This window comes from Mustela nigripes, chromosome 3 (assembly GCF_022355385.1).
Source record: "Mustela nigripes isolate SB6536 chromosome 3, MUSNIG.SB6536, whole genome shotgun sequence".
NCBI classification, from domain to species: domain Eukaryota; kingdom Metazoa; phylum Chordata; class Mammalia; order Carnivora; family Mustelidae; genus Mustela; species Mustela nigripes.
The window spans coordinates 45,803,120-45,825,098 of NC_081559.1; the positions used below are offsets into that span (position 1 = coordinate 45,803,120).

At 62.2% G+C, this 21,979-nt stretch overlaps 1 protein-coding gene across 27 annotated transcripts in view; it reads right to left on the reverse strand.

The window, feature by feature from the left end:
* The window catches only part of KIF1A (kinesin family member 1A), a 91,178-nt gene that overhangs the window by 20,532 nt on the left and 48,667 nt on the right, over window positions 1-21,979 (reverse strand). For 12 of the 27 annotated variants that reach the window (XM_059393868.1, XM_059393867.1, XM_059393866.1 and 9 more), the window contains 20 exons: window positions 21,563-21,642; window positions 21,154-21,260; window positions 20,257-20,340; window positions 19,554-19,734; window positions 19,403-19,475; window positions 19,137-19,230; window positions 17,992-18,140; window positions 17,488-17,666; window positions 15,808-15,945; window positions 14,971-15,237; window positions 9,059-9,177; window positions 6,811-6,896; window positions 5,862-6,000; window positions 5,500-5,671; window positions 5,328-5,418; window positions 3,859-3,977; window positions 2,850-2,905; window positions 2,607-2,715; window positions 2,310-2,376; window positions 2,133-2,217 (listed from right to left, as the gene is read on the reverse strand). In XM_059393868.1, the coding sequence (XP_059249851.1) occupies window positions 2,133-2,217; window positions 2,310-2,376; window positions 2,607-2,715; window positions 2,850-2,905; window positions 3,859-3,977; window positions 5,328-5,418; window positions 5,500-5,671; window positions 5,862-6,000; window positions 6,811-6,896; window positions 9,059-9,177; window positions 14,971-15,237; window positions 15,808-15,945; window positions 17,488-17,666; window positions 17,992-18,140; window positions 19,137-19,230; window positions 19,403-19,475; window positions 19,554-19,734; window positions 20,257-20,340; window positions 21,154-21,260; window positions 21,563-21,642 (2,395 nt within the window). The remainder of the gene's footprint in view (window positions 1-2,132; window positions 2,218-2,309; window positions 2,377-2,606; window positions 2,716-2,849; window positions 2,906-3,858; window positions 3,978-5,327; window positions 5,419-5,499; window positions 5,672-5,861; window positions 6,001-6,810; window positions 6,897-9,058; window positions 9,178-14,970; window positions 15,238-15,807; window positions 15,946-17,487; window positions 17,667-17,991; window positions 18,141-19,136; window positions 19,231-19,402; window positions 19,476-19,553; window positions 19,735-20,256; window positions 20,341-21,153; window positions 21,261-21,562; window positions 21,643-21,979) is intronic. The other 15 variants (XM_059393878.1, XM_059393877.1, XM_059393876.1 and 12 more) reach the window with 2 other exon arrangements.

The window sequence follows — 21,979 nt, forward strand, 5'->3', positions numbered from 1 at the left end:
GAGGACACGCAGGTGCTAGGTCCCTGCCTGGACCGGCACGCCGGAATCTTGCGGCCGCGTCAGGGAACCGACTCCCCCTGGGCCCACAGGAGCACCCGACAGCGAGGCCGCGGCAGCGTCTCTGCCAATCCCGGGCGCCGGCACTCAGCGTACCACCCTGCCCTCCGTCCTCCCACAATCTCAGTGTCTAGTTTATCAGCCATAAATAAGTCTCTCTCTCCACATCGGTCTCTCTTGCACCCAACTGAGAGGTTCTAACCACTCAGCCTAGAATGCACAGGCCCTTGTTAGGAAAGGAAATCTTAGCAAGAGAAGGAAAAATGTTCCTTCTTCTCTTTATACTAGAAGGAAGGGAGAATGAAGGAGGGAAAGGAGAGGAAAGGAGGGGAGGAAGGACCATCTGGTTGTTAATCTCTCTGCAGGGCACACTTCTTGCAGAGCCCCCTAAGTCGCCCCCTGGGATGGCGGTCATGTCTGGGGAAGGCGCCACAACGTCTATGAGTCAAGAATCCTGCTGGTGGTTTGGTGTGTCATTTCTTGCCCCAGTAGTGTTAGATACCAGAACACTCCGCTTCGTCAGGGAAGAAACAGACACTGAATTTTCTCCATTAAGCCATGCAGGAAGACTGGCCTTTTGTCCCCCGTACACATGGGTGAGGCGGAGCCCAGGCCCTGGCCAGGAGTCTGTGGCCATGTATGCTGGAGTTACCTGCCCCACCTCCTGGAATCTTCTTGCAGCATTTGGGTTCTGGGAGGAGGCAGGGGTGGGGTCCCCCCAAAAGTGCTCCCAGGGTGTGACCCCCATAGTGGGAGGTGGAGTGCCCCGTGGCTTGACTGGAGCTAAAAAGCTCCTTCCAGGGCTGGCCCCTGACCTCCTCGGCTCCTAGGGCACGACGTCAGCAGCTCTCTGCCCATGTGTGTGGTCAGGCACCCCGCTGGCAAGCGTGATGCCTGGGGGCCCCTGTTGGGCAGAGACGCCCCTTCCCAGTCTATCTCGTTTAGGAGGCCCAGAGAGACAGCGCCCAGAGCCCTCAACCCAGAGTAGGGCCTTGGTGTTCATAGTTTTCCCCCCTCCTCCCAGCAGCTTCCCTCCTCTGCCCACACATGGGGCAAGCCCTCCCATCTGCACGAGGTCTGGGTGCCGGCGGGGTACGTGCTGCATCTCATTCTTTAGGTTGATTCCCTAAACTTGCCCTAAACACCTCAAAGGAGGATTTGCTAGCTCCAGCCTTTTAGGATTTGTGTGAACACAGATACCAAATGGCTAAAATGAAAGCATTTGTCTTGGGCCCCCAGAAGCCCACAGTCCTACACCTTGGGGCCCAGCATATGGCTTCTGGCAGTGGCATCCCTGCAACCACGCCCTCAGGGCCCCCCATGAGACCCAGGACAGGACCCTCCAGTGGCAGCCCTCCTGACCACAGAAAGGCCCAGGAAGGGGTTTCCGGAGAGACCCATAGGGGAAGGACAGATAATCCTCTGAGCCCTTGAAGGGAAACTGGAAAACAAACTCTTCACAGCTTGGCAAAAGAAAATGTCCGAGGTCCATGGCAACCACTGTGAGTTGAACTGTGTGTTCTCTCCCTGTGTGTCCCCCACCACCACCACAAAGGATGCATCGTGCTGACCCCCAGGACCTGAGAACGTGACTTTATTTGGAGCCAAGGTTTTGGTGGATGTACTTAGCTGAGCTGTGGTCATACTGGAGGGGGTGGGTCCTGATCTAGGTCCTCCCAAGAAGAGGCCACCTGAAGGGTCCCTAAGCCGAGGAGGGCCAGGCAGTCCCCACAGACTGCTGACAGCAGGAAGAGGCAAGGACCGGCGCTCCGCTACAGGCTTCAGAGGGTGAGTGCCCTCAGCCTCGTGCCTGCAGGTCTGTGGGAGGGCCCAGCTCTGCCATCCGCACCAGCGTGGCTGACAGCAGGGGACTCCACAGAAATGGGGCAGCATCACCGTAGCCCGAGCTTTCCTCTCCAGGGAAGGGACTGAGGCACAGAGAGGTTCAGCGACTTGGCCAAAGTCACGTAGACTTGGGGCAGCACTGTGGTTAGAGCTCAGGCATCTGGCCTGGACAGGAGTCTTCCTGCCAACCCACCCCAGCCCCTAAGGCAGCCCGCACTCATCTCACTCACCCACGACCAGCTCTCGAACTTCCTTCCAGCGGATGTGGCTGCCTGTCTCATGCAGCAGGGTCACGGTAATCCGTCTCTGGATGCCCTGCCCAGCGCCAGGAGAGAAGACATGTTCAGATGGCCTGGGGCCCCCAGGGTGGGGAGCACAGGCAGGCAGGGGCAGGGAGCACCTCGCACCTGGTGAAGCAGGAAGGTCCCCATGCATGGCATCCCGCCACGGTGGTCCACGACTGCAGGAATGTAACTGCGAAAGAGAGATGAGTGAGGCAAACCCCCCACCCCCCACACTCCCCAACACATACCTGTGCGCCCAGAGGAGATGAAGGGTGGGAACAGGAAAAGCAGCTCCCGCCTCTGGCCGAGAGGAGGCGGTCCAGTCCAGGGAAGACAGAGTCAGCCAGGCAAGGACAGCCATGCACACCAGCCCGAGGCTATGGCCCGGGCAGCCTGGCCATAGCCAGTGAGGGTACTCACTCGCCATTGGCCTCCAGCTCGCAGATCTCGAAGTAGACCAGGAGGTCGTACTTGCAGTGACAGGGCCCAGGGCAGGGCCGCGCCAGTGTGCTGAGCTTGGTGGCAGGCACTGTGGAGTGACAGGAGAGAGACACCACGGGTGGGAAACCCAGCCTGCCATGTCCCGGCAAGGTGTGGGGACACATCAGGGCAGCACGAGCCCATCGCTCCCCCAGGGGTGGACGCAGGAGAGCCCCGGGGTACCTGGCTTGGACAGCGGCATGACCCTCGGGAAGTGGCGGCGCGAGGGCCTCAGGGGGCTGTGGAGAGAGAGGCGCCGGGGTGAGGCAACTGCAGGCAGGTCTCCAGGCCCCCAAGCCACAGCTGGAGCCAAGGGCAGGAGCAGCAGCAGGAGCTCACAGCGCTACCTGCTCCAGGTCCCCGTCTGCCTCCCAGGTCCCAGGAAAGGCCCCAGGCTCAGGCCTTCACCAGCCTGGATGCGGGAGGAGGCCCGTGGGGACCCCAGACCAAGCCCGTGAGAACTGGGTGAGATCGGACTCTAGTTCTCCGTCCAGGGCTTCCAGGACAGAGCCTCCCTCAGCACCCCAAGGACAGATGAGCCTTGTGGGGCCAGATACCTGGGTACCAGCACTCCTCACGGCCTTTCTCTTTCTCCAACACTCTGGAGCCCCTGCATAGCTCCGGGTCCCTCAGGACAGCAGAGAGGGCAATGGGAGTGGCAAGAGGCTCCCCTAGCCCCAGAAGCCTGTCTGCGGTTCTCCCCACACCAGGTGGCGGTTGGGAAAAGCACAAGGGACACCTGGCCCACCCACAGAGCCCAGGGGAGGTCACAGGAGATGAGGGAGATGGAAGGATGTTCCCTCATGCTGTCTGGGGTCTAATGACTCCAGGAGCCTGGAACTGCTGGGCCCAGAGTGGCTTTCTCTGCAGGAGACAGGAGCAGTCTGCCTCATGCACCTCCCTGGCCATTCCCCCACCCAGCCCCTGTTTCCCTGGCCCCAATACACAGCCCCTAGCCACGAGGGCAAGGTCTAGACAGCAGTCCTCTTTAAGAACCTTGCTGCTCAGTCCTGGAGGGATGTCTCTCATTTCTCCTGGATCCTGCTGACCTTGGGTGCCCGGCCGCCCTGTCGATGGGGAAGGTGGGCATCGGAGGCCTGCCTGGGTCAGGGCAGCTTCACTGGTAAGGAAGGGAGAGGGCCTGCACCCTTGAGAAGGGCCCTCCGACCCACCCCAACTTGGGGGTGCTGACCTGAGCACGTCCTTGCAGAGGGGTGGGAATGGGTGCTGCTGGTAGTGACCAAAGACTTCGAACACGATGGGCTGGCTCTTGATATACTCGATGAAGGACTTGGTCACCTCTACCGCGATCTGGCAGGTAAGGAGGGCAGGTGGGAGGGTGAGGCCATGCCACAGGGGAGGGGCAGGAGGGTCGCAGAGGTTAACAGCTCGGCCTCCCCAGAGAGCCAGACTGGAGACCCTGGCTGGGCCCGACCTCTGCCGACAAGGGGGTGATGCTCCTCCCTCGTCCTTCCAGCCCTGACAAAGGCCAGCCTCCCGAGAGTGCCCTTTCAGAACATGAAGCTCAAGAGGGGGCAGAGGCACCTCTGTGGCCTGCAGGGACCCTTCTTGGGCCCTTGCCTGCTCATCGAGGGGTATGGGTTAAATTGTGTTCCCGACACTCCCCATTCCTGTGTTGCAGTTCTGACGCCCAGATCTGTATTCAGAGATAGGATCTTTGTAGAGGTAATCCCAAGTTAGAACAAGGGCACCAGGGAGCCCTAAGCCAATGTAGCTGTGTCCTCATGGAAAGGGGATATCAGGACACACAGACAGACACAAAGGCATGACCACGGGAGGACAGGGAGAAGAGGGCGTCTGCCTGTCCAGCAGAGGCCTGGCATGGAGTCTCCTTCACAGTCTCCACAGAACGACCCTATCCAGGCTTTGATCTCAAGCTTCTGGCCTCCTACGTGGAGGGGCCGTGGCTTTGTTAAGGTTGACCAGTAAGTGGGCTCTGTCCAGGGTGCCCAGGAAATGAGCCCACCAGGTGTGCACACCTTCACGCCTGACTTTGCTTCCCTGGCTGAGAACCCGAGGCTCAGGACGGGCTGGTCTGGGGGGCCCTTTCGAGTGTGGGCGCGGGACCACTCAGGCCACACACCCACAAGCTGTACTGGCCACATCTGTTTCACACTCCTTGGCGTGCACGCGAGGCCTCAGCCCTTAATGGCACCATTACGGCCAGGTGATGGCCAGCGGCCGGTGAGCCCTGTTCTCCGGCCTCCGGCCTCCGGCCTCCGGCCTCATGAGCCCTGTTCTTCTGACTCCACTCGGAAGCCCCTGCTCTCCTGACTGCCAGGCTGGGGACACTTCCTGCCTAGGGCTTCCCCGACCTCTCCAGACTGTGCCCAAGCACCCGGGGACCCTCTGTATGCTCTCTCTGCTTCTTCCCCACACCAGCCAGCACCACGCTGGGTACCCTAGACAGCTCATGTTCATACCTGCCCAAGGGGCCCCAGCCCCAGTCTTAAGCCCACTGAGGCCCCCACTGCCCAGTGACAGCACATGCCCCCACCTGGCACCTGAGTCCCTGTGCCCTCACACCCCAGCTCACGGCCGGGGTTCAGGACCGGGACAAGGTATGACGCACAGTGACTGCCGCCGGGCTCAGCTTTGGGGCGGCTGCGGTGGAGGGGAGAGGGGGTCCTCAGGACGTACGTTTTGGACATGGTAGAAGCCGAGTGGGGGGCCTCTCCCTGTGTTCTTGAGGGGCTCCGTGGAGAAGGCCTCATCGTGGCGATGGATGAAGCTGTAAAAGGAGAGGAGGCACTGGCTGGGCACAGGGGCTGTGGGGTGGGGACCCGCAGCCGGCACAGGGCATGGGGCTCACTTGAACTGGCAGAAGATGTCGGCGTATTCAGCAGAGATGCTGGACGCCTGCAGGACGGTCACACGGAAGGTGAAGGTGTTGCCCAGGCGTAGATGGTCCAGGGCGGCGTCCAGCGGCCCGTCCAGAGGGGCCTTCTCAGGGCTGTCCAGGAGGAGGCCTTCCGGAGACACAGCTGTTGGGGGGCCGAGGGCAGAGCAATGTGGCAGGACCTCCGCAGGGCTTAAAGCCCGGGATCAGGTGAGGAGCCCACACGGCTGCTGTCCCAGGAACGTCCTACAGCCTCCCTGGGGGACCCTGGCAGTGGGGGCTGAGCCAAGAGGGGGTGAGCCCTCTGGACCATGGTGGGTGGGGTGGCCCCCTACCTGAGCAGGTGTTATTGTTGACCTCGTCGGCCGAGGGCCCGGCGTCTGCACCCTGGCCCTGACCTTCCACGATGCGCAGCTCTTCCTGGGAGGTCCCCGAGCGGGACATCCCCACCACTGGGCAGGATTCAGACTGGAACTGGGTGGGTTGGGGGCCAGAGTCAGAGGGAACCAGCTCAGGGTGAGGCCACACCACCCACTGAGGACCCCAGAGCCAGGCCAGGGCCTTTGCAGACCCGTGATCTAGACCCGCCCCTGCCTAGTGGGTGCCCACCGCCCTCAGCCTCAGTTTGTGTGGGCTGCAGAGGGGAACGTGGGGAATGGTTCAGGTGGAGTGCTGGGCAGCCTGGTGGGGATGGGCTAGGAAAGAGCCTTAAGATGGAGAGGGGAGGAGCCTTCTGTGAGCGGAGCCCAGTCTGGGGGCGCTGGGCAGGACCCTCCCCTCCTCTACTCTGGGCCTGAGAGCAGAACAGGGAGCACAGCTGGAAAGCACCATCTCCTTTGAGTGAGGACCCGGCAGGGGGCAGTTCCTGTCCTTTGGCACCAGAGCAGGGCCAGCCCAGGACTGTGTGGAGGGGCCCCTCTAGCTCTTGCTGCAGTGTCAGGGCAGGGCAAAGATGGAAACAGTGTCCGGGACAGCAAGCTGGGTCAGGGCGGGTCAGTGGGGGCATCTTGGCGTGTGGTGGCCCATACAGCCAAAGGCCGGTGGGGAAAGCAGGCACAGACCCAGGGGAGGGCAAAGTGAGGAGACAGATGGACCCCATGGGTCAGGACAAGTTAGACAGTAAGAGAGGCCCCGAGGATGGGGCCTGGGAAGAGAGGAACCAGGCTAAGGAGGACCCAGGGCCTGCCAGGCAGGTCCCGAGCAGTGCAGGCATGCCAGGACCCTCTGGGGTCAGGCAGGAAGAGGGTCGTTGGTGTTGGAAGGGAGGCCAACCTTTGCGCCTACCTTTTCAAAGTGCTGGTCGTCAAAGGAGATTCTGGCCGTCCCTGACTGCCGGACGCCAGAGCCATAGTCAGGGGCCTCCTCGTCAGCTACAATGGGAACAAGTGCACCGTCAGGGCCCTGCTGGTCCCCAGGAGGGCTTGGCAAAGTCAGTCGGAGCCGCCAGGCAGGGGAAGGCACAGGAACAGGGACGGGCTCTGACCCAGGACGGGGGTCCCCAAGTGTGGTCCCCAACCACAGTTCCAGAACACCCAGGGCGCTGTCCCGGGCACACAGCCCACCAGCCTGTATGTCTCCAGGTCCAAGAGGGGGCTGCCTCCTCAGCATAGCCGGCCCTGATGGGGCTACAGACTCCACATTCTCAAAACCGAGCTATGACCCCTGCCCCTCTACTGAGTCCCGGCCGCCACCACCCACCGCAGACTTAGATGCTCCAGCTGAGCCCACACCACAGGGCCCTCCTAGCTTCACCCCCAGAATCACAACTGTCCCTCTGCCATCACCTTTGCAGGCCTGCACTGTCCTCCATCTGGACCCTCAACAGCCCCCACACAGCCCTCACTCAGCTTCCATACCTGCTCCCCACATGCCCCCCATTCCCCTCCCTTCACAGAGTCCAGGATTTCCCGTTGTTTCCCACCCCTTGTCCTGCTGCCCCAGGGACACCTGGCTTCCATCCCCTCCCCAACCCCGACTCCAGCGGACCCCACCCTGGGAGGCCTCTCGGACCCTCCAGGGGCTCCAACCACCTCTTCTGGGGCCTTCAAGAGGGGACAGCCCTGCTGTGGAGAGCACAGCAGGGCTGCCCAGGGTCCCGGGGCTGGTCTAGGACCTGAGCTCGGCACAGTTTAGCGCTTGAGGGTCCAACAAGCAGAACCTCGCAGGCCAGGTGGGATCTGTGAGCACTGGAGCTTTTTGAAGTAGCTGCTTGTCCGCCATAGCGTTAGACAGGGAGAGTCCCATGTGTCCAAACAGACAGCACAGGCCCATAAAGCAGGCTGCTCAGTGGGACCGACTTCACTGAGGCTCAGCCTGGGTCGCAGAGGGCTAAGGTCCAGGGGACAGAGCCCCCCCCCAGGATTACAGGGACAGGGTTCCCTGTGAGGAATGAGGATGGCCCTGGATGTCCTGAGTATCTGTTTCTGTCCTCCCCCTACTCAGGATCCCAGAGGTCTTGGCACGGCAGTGACACGACTGGAACACACTATGAAGAGCACCTAAAAACTGTAGGCCAGTGAGAATTTGGCAAAAGGGTCCCAAAAGTACAACCAGAGCCCCCTTTCGTGGCTGGGTCATCCCGGTGGGGGTGGGCGGCACGGGGCTGTGCCGGTGGGGGGCTCGTGCTCTGCACGGCCCGGCCTCATCTTGTCCTAGAGACGCTTTGCCATCGAACTCCCCAGGGCATCCAGGCTGCCAAGGCCGTGGGGAGGGGGCAGAGCAAGGCCACAGGGCGAGACCACGGGTCAGGGACCGAGGGCCCGAGGGCCACGAAGGCCATAAAGGCCATTAGAGCATGAGCACAGGCCCTCAGGCCTGCGGTTTCTACTCAGATAAGCGTGTTCACAGCTATGTTCTGAAATGGTCTTTCAACACGTCTGTTGGGTGGGAAGTTTCCCGTGGGATGCCACTTACAGGGAAGCACACCCAGGCTCAAAGGCATTCACTCTGTGGCTCGGGGTCCTGGGACCCTGCCAGGCGGAGGGGGCTCAGCAGCAGGAGGTACCTGCCTCTGCAGCCAGGGGATTTGACCTGCAGACCACTGTGGAGGGTCCATGGCCTCTGGGCGGAAAGGCCAGCTCCAGAGAGGCCAAGGGGTCTGAAGGACAGACCCAGTAGGGAGCCTGGAAAGAGGCTCTGAAAGCTACTGCTGTGGAGGTGGCCATGGTCCGGGGTCTGCACGCCTGTGCTGGGCTCAGACATGGCAGGGAGCCAGGACAGAGCAGTACTCTGCCCCACGCTGGGATCTGGGTCCACCTGGGGCTACCCGATGGGAGACAGGGGGCCCCTGAGATACAGTGGGCTCAGCCTGCACAGTATCAGCACCCTGTCCCTGACCCGTCAGATCCAACCCAGGATAGTCTGAAAGGACAGAACCTGGAGCTGGGAAGCAGGAGCTGCTCCCGGAGACCCTCCTGAGTGCTGGCAGACTGCATGCTAGCCTGGGGGCAGGACAAACAGAGGAGGCCAGCAGCGTGCTGGCCACGGTGTAGTGCCCACGGGGACCTCCCACCCAGGGCTGCCCCACACGCACCTGAGGTGGCCTGGACGGCCACGCGAAGGAAACCCTTCACCTCTCCCTTCTCACTGACGACGGCCACACGGTGCACCAGGGGCACGGGGTACAGCAAGTTGCTCAGGTACACGAAGGCCCTGGGGGAGCAGAGGCCAAGGTCAGGGCCTTCCCGGTGCAGGCTGGGAGCAGCGCTGGCGGCAGCACGGCCCGGGCTCACGACACAACACGGCGAAGCAGAGCGAGGAGCCAAGCAGCCAGGGCAACGGGCAGGCAGGGCGGGCGGGGGCTGTGCTAGGGGGGTGAGGCAGGGGGGCAGTCAGTGGGCTGCGCAGGAGACAGGAGGAGGCACAGGGACAGAGGAGGAGGAGGGCGTGCGCGGGGCAGGCAGAGAGGAAGTGCGAGTGGGGCTGGCACAGGGCTGAGCCCGCAGGGCCATACCCGCTGTCTGAGAGCTGAGGAGGGAGGTTTCAGCCTGCTTCAAGGAGGAGGAGGACCTGGGGACCCGGCCACGCCGAGCTATGACCCTCACACTGGCAATGATGCCCGCAGTCCCTCTGCCTCCCACCCCTTTCCCAGTGACCCCTGGCCTCAGCACCCCACAGAGGGCTCCCACGGCAGAACAGAGCTCAATTCCTTCTCAGATCCTTCCAGAAACACAGCAGGCAGGAGCTCAGAGTTGGCCAACAGGACACCACCCCCACCTCTGTGCCAGAGAAGTGGGCTGAGCAGAGCCCTGAGGACCCCCTAGACTGCCCTGCACTGCTCGGTGAGTCCCCATCAGCCACTCACAGAGTACCCAAGGCTCTTCCCATCCGACTGGCTCAGCTGTGCCCCCGGCAAGTGGCAGGACCGACAGGGTAGTGGCCATGTCACCCCAGGAGTCTGCCCAGCTCCCAGCTAGTCTATGTGCAGAGGTCACTCAGATAGCCAAGAGGACCATGAGAATCCTGGAATACGTGGGCCATTGGGCCAGGTGTGTAGGCTGGTGTGGAGCACAGCTCCTCCCTGGTCAGGGGCAGCCTGCCCAGGAGGACTCCGGGCACAGGACAGGCGGGCATAGTGTGGCCTAACTCTGGCAAAAACCCGCCGCTCTGCTCATCCTTCACCACAGGACCTGTCCCCAACTTGCCCTCCCATCCAAGCACAGAGTGACAGGTGAGGGCATGGCATTCAACAGCCCTGAGCTCCCAGGAAAATCTTGGGGAAGCTGGGGGCTCCCAGGAGAGAGGTCCAGCTTGGGCAAGGATGGGAAGGATTTGGACCCAGAAGGGAAGAAGGACCAGAGGTTGGGGAGGGAGGCCCACGGCCTCAGTCAGGGAGAATCAAGGAGGTACAAAAGCAAGAGCAACACTGGGAGTGGGGGGTGAAGGGGAGGTGGGGGAGGGAAGGTCACAGTGCGCAGGCCAGGTGGGTACTGGGAGGAGAAGAGAGAGATGTCACCCCACCATTGCCCCTGTCGGCTTGTTCAGAGCTCAGACACTACCCAGGCTGAGCCACCGGCCTCGCCCTATACCTGAGCTCCCAAAGGACTCCCTACAGCTGTAGGCATGGGGAGGCCATTCCTCAAGGGCCCCAATTCCAGGCCCTGGCGCCCCACTCCATTGTGGTTCCTCCATCCACAGAGGTTTAGAAAGCTGGGCACCACTTGGCTCTTCTTCCACCCCAAACGTCCCCGCCGAGGGCTGGCCACACCTGTGCTTCCCCGGTGGCCCCCACGGCAGCCAGAGAAGGCTCAGGGCTCCAACCAGACTTCCACACACCCTCGGTGCTAGCCGAGCCTGCCATTCAGCACCCTCCCGGTCCCAGGACACCCCAGGCACTCTCTGCTCCCAGCACTCCCATCGTGTAACCCCTTATAGCCATGTTTGTCTGACTCAGCAGTGGCTCTGTCTCTGCCAACATTCCCTTACTTGCTGGGCACCCCCAGACCGAGATAGGCGCCGGCAAAAGGGAAAGGCTGTGCTGTTTCAGGGGCTCAGTGTCACCCCGAGTGTCTGCGCCCAATGGCTTCCTGGAGCCCCTCTCCTTCCCGGCAAAGAGCCCTCTCCGGGAACACCCCAGAGAAGGACTGCTCCAAGGGAGCAGCAGTGTTGGTGGATGACCAGGGTGGGGGCTCTGCTGCCCCTGACCACCCACCAAGACAAGACATGGGCACGGCTAGCAGAAGCCAGCGCTGGCCCCACTCACAGAGGAGCCCAAGGCCCAGGGAGCAGAAGCCCCTTGCTGCAGCAACCTAGGGCACCCCGCTGACAGGGACTGGCCAGGGCTGGCCAGCACCCACCTTGGCATGGACATGTTGAGAGATGGAGGCGGAGGGCAGGGCCCAGTCTAGGTCAGGGCAGGGACAGGCCGGCCCTGACCCGGTTCTCTCCTTGAGACCTTGCATCACAAAACCTGCTGTGCTCGTCCCAAATGGACTCTTTCTGTCCCGTTGCCAACCATGGGCCTAAGAACCTGCATCACTGTGCAGATCCGAGGTTCCCACAAACCAGATGGGGGCTGGGCCACTTGTGACCTCAAGGCCCAAATCGTGATGAAAAAGCCGTGATGGAGTCCTAGCTGTTCACTGCACCCGGAGCTGGTGGGGGCTGACCCCGGACAACAGGGCCATCCACTTCAGGGCAGCACTATACCTGTCTCTTCCCAGACGCCCACTCCTCACATCCTGGCAGTGGACACGGGGCTGCCCTGACCCCCACTGCATCTTAGCTCAGGTGCCTGCACCTTCCTCTCCCAGGTGTGCATCAGAGCTGGTGAACGAGGACATTAGTGCCCCTCTGCAGATCTGCACATCAGGCTCAAGAACAGAGAGGAAGGCGCCGGGGGCTAGGGTTTAAACCCAAAGCCTGGCTGCTCTCCAGCTCCGGCAGGTGCAGTGCCCACCTGCTAATTAGGAGATCAGTTCTTTCCTGATTTTTTAGGATTTCATTCTGTCAGATGAGAAGGAAATTCTGAGCCCTTATGACACTGAGCACAGCAAAGCCCGAGTTCAGATCCTTACACAAGACCCATCCTATCTGTGCTCCCAGAGGCAGGGCCTCCCAGGGCTAGGGCCTTGGGGGACCCTGTGGTGGGAAGTGGGGGATTACCTAATGAAAAAGACCCCTGGGGTCCATGGCCGACCCCGTTCCCCGGCTCTGAAGGTCCTAACCCAGCAATGAGTGAATGCGTGTACACATGCTCCCCTGGGGCACACGTGGGCAGGGGGGGACACCCCCAGAAGGCAAGAGAGCATCTGGTGCTGGATGCTGGGGCCGCTCTTCTTCCTGACCCCTCCCCAGAATCCCCAGGATCTAATCATGAGATGGTGGTGAGCACATCACCCAGAAGGGACCTTGGGAGCCCAGCAGTCACCATCCCCAGGGCCGGCAGCCTGAAAGACCCCACAGCCCAGGCAGAGCTCAGCCTGACCCACAGAAGCCAGGACATGAGGAAACGGGGCCCACGGCCCAGACACTGGCCTCCCCTGCACTGCCCCATAAGTGCCAGAAAGTCTGATATCAGCCTCAGCCACCAAAGGCCAGAACTGCCCAGTGCTGCCCGAAGGGCCTCTGCCAGCCAGAGCTCACCCACTGCACACAGAGGGGCTCATAGCATCACCGGTGACAGTTCGGGCTGATCGGCCCTGTGCACAAGGCACTGAGCTGGGAGCTGAGGGACTGGCCACGCCAGCCCAGGGGGCACAGTGTGGACCCAAAACAGGTCAGCACTGTTCCACAGAGTCTGGAATGCTTCCCTTGGGTTGTCCCCCTCCCACTCCCCTGCCCTCCTTCCCTGCACCCTGGCAGCCAGCCCCTCACCCTCCTCTCTGCAGCTCCCGGCCGTCCAGCTTCTGAAAGCAGTGCTCCTGGCCAGGAGGATTTTCAGTGGTGGGGGGCAGACCAGAGTCCCCAGACCCCCTTCCTCTGCCCAGGTCAGCCCATCCCACCTCCCCACTTCACCTGGCACCCCAGACCACCAGAGGGAGAGGCCACTGGGGGGCTAATCCTGGCCACGGGCGAGGAGCCCAGGGTTCAGATGTGGGTGGCCCACGCTGGGGGGGGGGGGGCTCATCCATGGGGGAGGGCACCTTGAAGCAGGCTGAAACCCGCCCAGAGAGAGAGGAGGCGGCAGAGCACAGAGCCAGGGCTGCGTGTGGCGGGAGGGGAGGAGGCGGGGCTAACCACGAGGCTGGTGAGGTGCAGAGACGCATGCTGGGGCCAGGAAAGCCTTTCCGAAGGGAGACAAGAGTGGGCACCCCAATTCTGCTTAAGCTTTGGCGAGAGAGCCAGCAGCTACCAGAAGGATTAAAGGGAACCAAAGATAGGGTCCTTCTCAGGGCCTGGCCTGCACAGCTGCCACGCGGGAGAAGCCAATTCTTGCCAAACCGAAAAGATGGGGACTTTTCCAAATGAAGCCCCTCACAGACCGCCCGCTGAGGGGGGCTGGCCTCTCACTGATGACTTTCGTTTGGTTTGCTTGTTTTGTAACATCTCAAATCCACAGGGGGGGAGAATGTTGGAAGGACCCAGCTCTTTCTGGCTGAGACTGCAGAGCCCACACCCCGTTTCTCCTGGTACCCTCGCTCCCCTGCACCCTGAGCCCACGCCTATCTGACAGCGGAGCGATTCCCGGGCCCACAACCCAGGGCTTTCTAGAGGCCTGCGAGGAGCTGGCCCCCAGGGCTTCAGCCCCCTGACGGGCTCAGGGAGGCCCAGACGTGGGGCATCTCCAAGGGAGAGAGCCCACATTTGCATCCAGGAGGCCAACATGTCACACCCACGGAAACCCGGTCAGAATAAATCTGACATACACCTGCGGGAGCCTGCTTCTTTCCAAGAGAAGTCAGGGTGGGGGGGCTTTCGTTCCGGGGTCTGCACCCAAGGGCTCCCCATGTGAAGTTCCTAATCTGGGGCCAGCCTCAGCCTTCAGTTTCCAGGCCTGGTGCTCCAAGGTCAAGACCTGCAAAGGCTCCCACTGGCTTAGCCCAAGGAAACAATCTCAGACTCAGAGAAGGTCACCGTTGAAACCATCTTGTGCTTTTCATATGTTCCTCAAATCTAAATGCAGTTGTCCTGTGAGCCAAACATCCTACCACTGCAGCTGGGTTTCTAGAGTTCTCCTTCACCTCTTTTGCTCCCATTCCACGGTCATAAAACCATTAATGGCAGCTGCATCTGCCCAATCTGCCGGCAAGGTCTGGGGTGCCCCGGGGCCTCTGCTCCATCTCCTGACCTTGTCTTCCCTCTTCTGTCCAGAAACTGTAACGGGCCGTTTCTGTAAAGGGCACTTCCCAAGAAGCATGGGCCCTGTGTGCCGTGTCTCTCCAGGACAGGCTGGAGATGAGGAGGAACGAACTGTCCTCACCTTCGGACGGAGAAAGGCTCGAGGAGAGGCAGGATCCACTGGGCCCCAGGCTTGCAAAGTAGACCGGCCCCTGCCTGAGCGCCAGCTCTTCCTTCCTGCCCTCCAGGACGGTCTCTTCTGGCTTCTGCTCCTTCTCCCAGAGGGTGTGGCAGGGAGAGCAAACTGGAAGCCACCCCCTCTGGGGCAACAGCAGAAGGAGGCTGAGGGGAGTGAAGCCGCCTCAGCAGGAGGTGCGTGCAGAGACGCAAACCCCCACTCTCCCAGATGCCCCCACGGACTCCCTCCCAGGGTTCTACAGCCTGTCTGCTGGAGGAGCTCTGCCTGCTTGGAGCCGGAGGGCCGTGCTCTGGGTGCAGGGCCCCTTCCGGGACTGGGACCCTAACTGTCCCCGCTGGGCATACTCCAGGATGGCCAGGAGCCCTCTCGCTCCCTCACGCACTCTGCTCGGGGAGGCCAGCCCCGCGGCCTGCCTCGGCCTGGGGGTCCGGGGAGCTGCCCTGGCGGCGGTCGAATTGTGCCCGCAGCAGTGCTCCTGCGTAAAAGAGCTGGTTCCTTCCCAGCATGCCGTCCTTGACCTCACCAACCTTCCTACTAAACTGAACAGGGGGGGCCGGTCGTAAAACGGGTCCCGGCCGTCGCACAGCGCGTGCTCCGGAAAGACGTCGTCCTCCAGGTCCTCCTCCTCCTCCTCCTCCTCCTCCTCCTCCTCCTCCCCCACGCTCTGCTCCTCGGCAGGCTCGGTGGCGTCGGAGTCGGGGCTCGAGAAGGTGGGGGAGGGGGTGAGAGCAGCCATGCGCTCGCTCATGCATGTGTTGAGAAGAGGGTAGCTGTTGCAGCCAGAGATGACTGAACTGAGGTTAGTACGACAAGACAGAGAGAAGTTAACACCAGCTACTCGCAGGGACGGACGGGGGGGGGGGGGGGGGGGGGCTTCTGTTCAAAACCAAACACATAAACCATCAGGAATGTTGCTTCAAAAGACAAGAGAACCAAAGTGCACCCCGTCCCCAGGCTTGGAGAGAAACCGCACGTGTGGTCAGTGGAAGGCTACAGAAAGTTCTAGAAAGCACCCGCTGGCATGATCCTGGCCAGGTGTGGCTGAGGTTGTGTGAGGACCGGGTGACTCACATTCACACCCATGGACACATGCAACCTGGTGGCCATAGCCCCTGGTGGCAATGCCGAGACTCCCTCCCCTTCTGGTCTCCCAAATTATAGGGCCCACTGGCCTGTGGACAAGAATGGCTGGGGAGGTGCCTCAAACCCAGGAAGGATGAGGACAGGCAACTCAGGGTGGAAAAGGGCCTCTTGCTGGGGTCCCCCAGCCAGGGGTCTCGGCCTTGGGAGGAGGCCCATTCCCTGCCCCCAACACCTTCTCTCTCTCTCTCTCTCTCAGCCCAGGGAGGGAAGGAGGTGCCCACCTGCCCACTAGCCGGAACCAAGGAAAGCGGTCATAGAAGGGGTCTCCACCAGTCACCACGTTGTCACAGTCCTCGATGACACTGGAGGGCACCTCCGCCGCCCGGTCGTACATCTCCCGCATCAGGTCCAGGCGCTGCCTGTTGTGGGGGCGGGGGTAACAGAGGTCACCATGGGTGGAGCATGGGGCAGGCCATGCCTCCCACCGAGCCAGCAGGCTCTGCTCAGCTCTGGCCGCAGCTCAAGGCTCAGTGTGATTTGCTGACGGAGCCTCCTCACTCCTCAAACTCAGTCAACCATGAGCAAATTCCAAGTGAGCACGCGAGGCACTGCTAAATGGCCTCGACACTGACCCAGGGACAATAAGGCGACATGAGTAGGCAGACCAGGCCTGGAACAGGAGGCAAGGGGACCGAGAAGGCCTGCCAAAGCCCAGGTAGGGCAGCTTGGGGTGGGGGATCGTGTCGCCAGGCCCTTAGGACCCAAGGGAACAAAGGGCAGATTGGTGATCGGATGTAGTCATAGAAAATATTTTCAAAATGATTATCCCCAGGAAAACCAACACATATAGAAGAAAGAGAATGCAGTCATTTCCCCCTAGAACTCGGGAGTGACAGGAACGTGGTGCTCATCCTCACACGAGTCCCAGCATGGCCCCAAAGATGGTGGGAAGGGGCTGTGAGCATGGGCCCTGGCTCGCACGAGTCAGGGGAGCACATGTCCCTGCGTGTGTCCACGTGTGAACAAGCCATACGAGAGGAAGGTGTGCGAGGGTGAGTGTGGAGGGGTGTGTGTGGTTGGATCTGGGGAGGACTGAGAGCATGGATTAATGACATCTTCTGTTCTCCATAGTTGATGACGTCGTGACATCCCTGGGGCCCACCAGCTGGGTCAGCCCGCGAACAACTCATGGGTGAGCCAACCTGTCGCACACAAACCAGCCCACCCGCCCTTACCTCGCTCACACACCAGAGCAGCACCCGTGCCCGAAATCTCCCGATGGTCAGGCCCATGGCATCCTGGGCAGCCCTGTGCCCAGACCCCACCAGGTGGCCAGTTCCCGTGGATGGCCCTGCCCGCCGAGGCCTTGCCCAACTCTGCTCCTTCTCCCTCCTGATGCCCAGAGCCCTCCCACCGGCACGACCTGCCTCTGTGTGGAGCCTCCACACCCAGGGGACCACAGCAGCATCAGACTTTCCTCTGATGGCATCGACCTCTGTCTCACTCAGCCTCTCTCCAGATCAAGTCACACATTACACTGAGCACGTGGGGAGCACGGAGGTGGGGCTATGAAAGATGGCTCTCACAGCAACAGCTGCACCCCCCTGTCCGAACCCTCCAGGTCCCTCCGAGCCCCTCTGCCATCCTGCCTGGGATCCCTTGGGTCCTGAGGTGGAGAGGCACCCTGCTGAGCTCTTCTGAGAGCCCAGCTTGGCTCTGGAGACTCCCCACCCACCTCTCGGGGCCTGCTTTGACTGTGCTGGCCCCACGCAGCCCCCACTGCAGTACTGTGAGCCTCGTCCCCCGTTTCCTCCACGAAAGCCCACTGAACCTCACTACTGCGTCGGCAAAGGGAGAATGCAGCTTCTATAACCGCACTTTTCCTTCAGATTATAAAAGCCATTGCAGCAGGAGAAACGCCCTCCTTGACATAGGAGCTCAGAGGGTGTGCCCCCCCACACCTGAGCTTCTCCAGCGTCCAGTAGTGGGTGGCCCCATTCTTCTGGTCCTGGACCTCCACGGCCACAATGGTGCGGGGGAAGGGACGAGTCTCCCGGTCTTTGGCGGCCTCCGGGGGCAGCAGATCCGGTGGCAGCGGGGAGTAGAGAGTGTCTGTGAGGAGGACGAATTGGAACTGGACCTGCAGCAGGGGAGAGGGTGGCGGCCGTCAGCCCTTCAGTGGATGGAGGCCAGGCCCCAGAGCGCTTCCTTCCCACCTCTAGGCTGCACTGGAGCCTTCTGAACGGCAGCCGGAGAGAAAGCTGCTCCTGTTCCCCAGTGCTCCCTGAGCCTGAGGCCACAAGCCTGCCTGGGTCTGTCCCCAAGCCTCCCTACCCGTCCCCATTCTCAGGGCCCCAGGTCAGGGGTGGCAGCTGTGCCCTCCCCCGGGGGTGCAGGGATGCCCATCACTGGGTCCCCCCTCGTGCGTGTGGCCACGGCGAGCGGGCAGTGAGGCAGGAGCCCACCTTCTTCTTGAGCTCGACACTGATGGCATTGGCCTCCTTGAGGAAGATGGCGTTGCCCCACAGCAAGTCCCGCAGTGACGTGAACTGGTACCACTTCCACTTGCGGAAGGCCCAAAGCGCCAGCTCACACTCTCTCTCGGTCCACTGGACTGTGGGGAGAGGTGTGCACAATTGTTGCAAAAAGGCCACAATACCCGACTCTGGCCATGGCCCAGGGTTCTGTGTCTGGACCCCTAGTGTCACACTGACTGTTCCGGGAGCTCAGAAAGAAGGAAACCAGTGGGAAGGTCTGCCCCAGGGAATGGCCTGAAAGGCCCAATGGGCCCCAGAGAGGCCACCCAGAGCCAGAGCACTCGGAGAGGCCATCAAGCTCAGAGAGGGTCGTGGCAGCGCCCTTACAGACATGGGGGGCCCCCGGCAGGGGCAGGTGCCCATGGGAGGACGGCAGGAGGGCCAACCGGGGCTCAGCCTGACTCCCTGCCCTGGCTCACATGTCTCTGCCCCTCAGGCCCACAGAAGGAAGGACGCGGGGACACGGGGACGGGCCTGTCTGGGCTCCCAGCCTCGGCCCCTCTCACCCCGTGCCCCTGCCCTGAGGGAAGAAGCCTCATCAGATAAATAGCTCCACACAAGGGCATGCCAAGGTCACGTCTGCACAAAGGTACTGACCAGCTGACCGCGGGCCAAGCTGGACATGAACCCCGGGTCTTTTTCTGCTCCTTCTACCCCACCAGTGGCCCCCCTCGTGCCCACAGTGGCTGAGGTCAGCAGGTGGGCCCCTGGAGTTAACGCTCAGAAAGGGGGTCCTGAGGTGAGCAGCAGTGACCGGGTCCCGGATATGAGCGCAGCCTCATGCTGGCAGAATGAGAGAGCAGAAGCCGCACCCTGCCCATACCCACCTCGCCACCATCCAGGCTGTTCCCGCCGAGACTGGCCTGCGTGCCAGAGCCCAGCTGCCTCCCTGCCGCAGCCCAGCCCCTACTCCCCAATCCTGCTGCCATGGGCACCTCCCAGCGACAAGGAAGCCTCTGCTTAGGTTGGGCCAGGGGCCCCAGGGGAAAGGTATGGAGCAGCGTGGGGGCTCCTCTTGTCCAAGACCGCTCCCCAGCCCAAGGCCAACGCCCCATCCACTGAGAGCCTCTCACCTTCGTCCTCAGGCTCTTCCTCCTCCTCGTTCACCTCGGGGTAGTACCTGGAGTCCATCTGCCTCTGCAGGGCCTCCAGCTTGCTCTCGTAGTCCTGGCCACGGGAGAAGCCCTGTGGACCCATGCGGGGACCGGACCCTGTCCCTGCCCTCCCGCCTGGGCCTCCCTCTGTGGGCCCCAGGGCCTGCACCACAATGACGGCTGGCTGAGTGGGGACCCCAGCTCCCCACCCTGCCCGTGGCCCAGGGCCCAGCAGCCGCCCTCACCAGCCTCTGCTGCTCTAGCAGGTACGTGGCCTCCTCCCGCTCCCGGCGGTACTGGTCCTCCAGCTCCTGGAGTCTGCAAGAGGGGGCTGGGTGAGCACGCACAGGGGGATGAGCAGCAGGAGGGGCGCAGGGACCCTGGCCTGGGCCTCACCTCTGCTCCATCTCCTGCTTCATGTCAATGCCCTGCTTCTCCAGCAGCTCTCGCTGCGCGAAGGCCCAGTCCACGGGCTCGGCGGGCGTCTCCGCACAGGGCGTGCGCTCCCGCTCCTGCCTCGCCTGCTCAGGGTGGTTGAACCGGAACACGTGGCTCTTTCCCATGATGATGCGGTTTCCTGGGGGACAGAAGCCAGGTCGGCAATGCGGCGGGGGGCTGTGCCCTGGGGGTGGCTTCCAGAGAAGGGGGCAAGGAGGAGGAGGGGATAGTGGAGCACACGCGCTTCCTCCGGCTGGCCCACCCCGGGGCGCTACCGGGAGCCACCCCAGGTCCCCACTCTGGACCCGCCAGCCACCCGCCCCATGGCCCAGGACCTCGCTGTCTCCCCAAATCCACGTCCTCTGTGCCTCCCCATAGAGCAGCCAGGGATGTCTGCTAAATAGTCCTGGCACTTTTCCAACAGACAGTCCTTTCCCTACCCGACAGGGGCCACTGCCCTGGCCATCCTGACCCCGTACCCTGTCCGTGGACATTCCTCCACCCCCGGGGGCTGTGCTCAGGCCCCTCCTGCAGTGTGGGCTCAAGGGTCCTTCCCTGCCCACCTGCCTCCCCAGCTGCTGGAGCATGACAGGGGCCAGCGTGTGTGTGCCCAGGGCCCGCCAGAACAGATGTGTTCACTAGGCCAGCAGCATAGCCATACCTGACCGCAGGATACTGGGCTCCGTGACTTTCTTGCCATTGACATAAGTGTCTGCACCCTCACAGGGCTCCAGGGTCACCACGGCTATAGGACAGACAGGGGAAGGCTAAGAGGAAGACTGTGAGGGACTGTCATTCCGGGTGGTGGTGCCCTCTCTGACCACATGCGAGGCGAGGCTCATCCAGCCACCCAGGTGCGGCCCCCATCAGGCCTGTCCCCTCCCTGCTAGCTGCAAAGCCCAACAGCTGGCAGACAATACCTTGTTTGGGCCACACAGGAGGGCCGTACCTCCCACACAGATGAGGAAGGAGACGCCCGATGGAGGGGGCGCGTGTGCCCAAGTCAGAGAACCAGGGGGCCATCAGGGTCTCCAGGTGGGCACGGATAGGAAACAGTGGCTGGCCTGTCCCCAGGAGTCCCAGAAGCCCCCTGGAGCTTAGAGTCCACCCATCCAGAGGAGGGCAGGCTTTGGGGACAGCATTCTGGGAGAGCCAATGTCCCAACACTTAAGGCAATGACCCTGAAGTGTCCTGGTCACAGTGGGCTGCGGGCCAGACACTTGTCAGGGAGCACACCTGGTGCTGGGGGAGCGTGGGGCCTGTGATGGCACAGGGACACAGCAAAGGCCTCCCCAAGAGGACCACGTCCAAGACAGGCAGTGGGGACAGAGGTGGGCAGGCCAGCTGGGTAGTGGACAGATGGCAGTCCAAGCCCAACAGAAAAGTGGGGTCTAGAAGTAGCTCTCCATACTAGATCTAGGCTCATTCCCACAGCTTACTATCCTCCTGCCCAGGGAGACCCCCAGCCCACTCTGGGGGCGGGAAGGGGGCTCCTGGGTCCACAGCCCAGCACTCAGAGCCCCAGTTCCCTGGAACCACTTCCCCAGGGCCGAGATACCTTCACTGCCCCCTCGGGAGTCACTCCGGAAGATGCAGTGCTCCTCCTTGATGAAATGCCCACTCAGGACAATGTCTTGTCGTCTCTCTGCATCCTCACGGCCCACTCTGCAGAGGAGGGGGGCGCAGTGAGCACTGGCCAGACCCAGTGCATCCAGGCCGCCATCCCCGGGCCCACTCCTGCCCCCCAACAGGGGAGCCTGGCTGGACTCCGTCGGGAAATGCCCAGGGTGCATGTGAGCAGGGCCGCAGGGGATGCCCCAGACATAGCCTGGCATGGAGAGCCCCGTGGCACAGAGTGGCCCCAGCCTTGTGTCCATGCTTGTTAGCGTGGGCAGACAGTAGCATTCCAGAAGACACCAGGCTCGGCAGCCCCTCTGTGGGAGAAGCCTGACTCCCACGAGCCCCACCTGGTTATCCCGTCCTTGATGTAGTACAAGAGGCACTCAGACATCAGTGGGTCCTCGTTCAGGTTGACCAGATGTGGTGTCTGGGGAGAGAGGAGCCCGATCACCTCTCCTGGGGAGGCATGGGGGCCCAGCACTGACCACCCACCTGACCTCTCTCTCCTCGGGGGCCAGACCACCACCAGCCCAAAGTTGCCTCATGGGGACACAAGTGTCCTCCCAGCCTGGCTTCCCTGAGGAGGGGCCCAGGTCTAAGGGTCTGGCTTCCCTGAGGAGGGGCCCGGGGAGCTCAGAACCTACGTGGGAGGCACTCAGGGGGAGCCCAGGGAGGTGCTGGGGGCTGGGGGTGGCCTTGGGTCTATAAGTTGCATGCTGGGTCCCGCAGGGACCAAGGCATCAGGCTCTGGGTCCGTTCCTCCA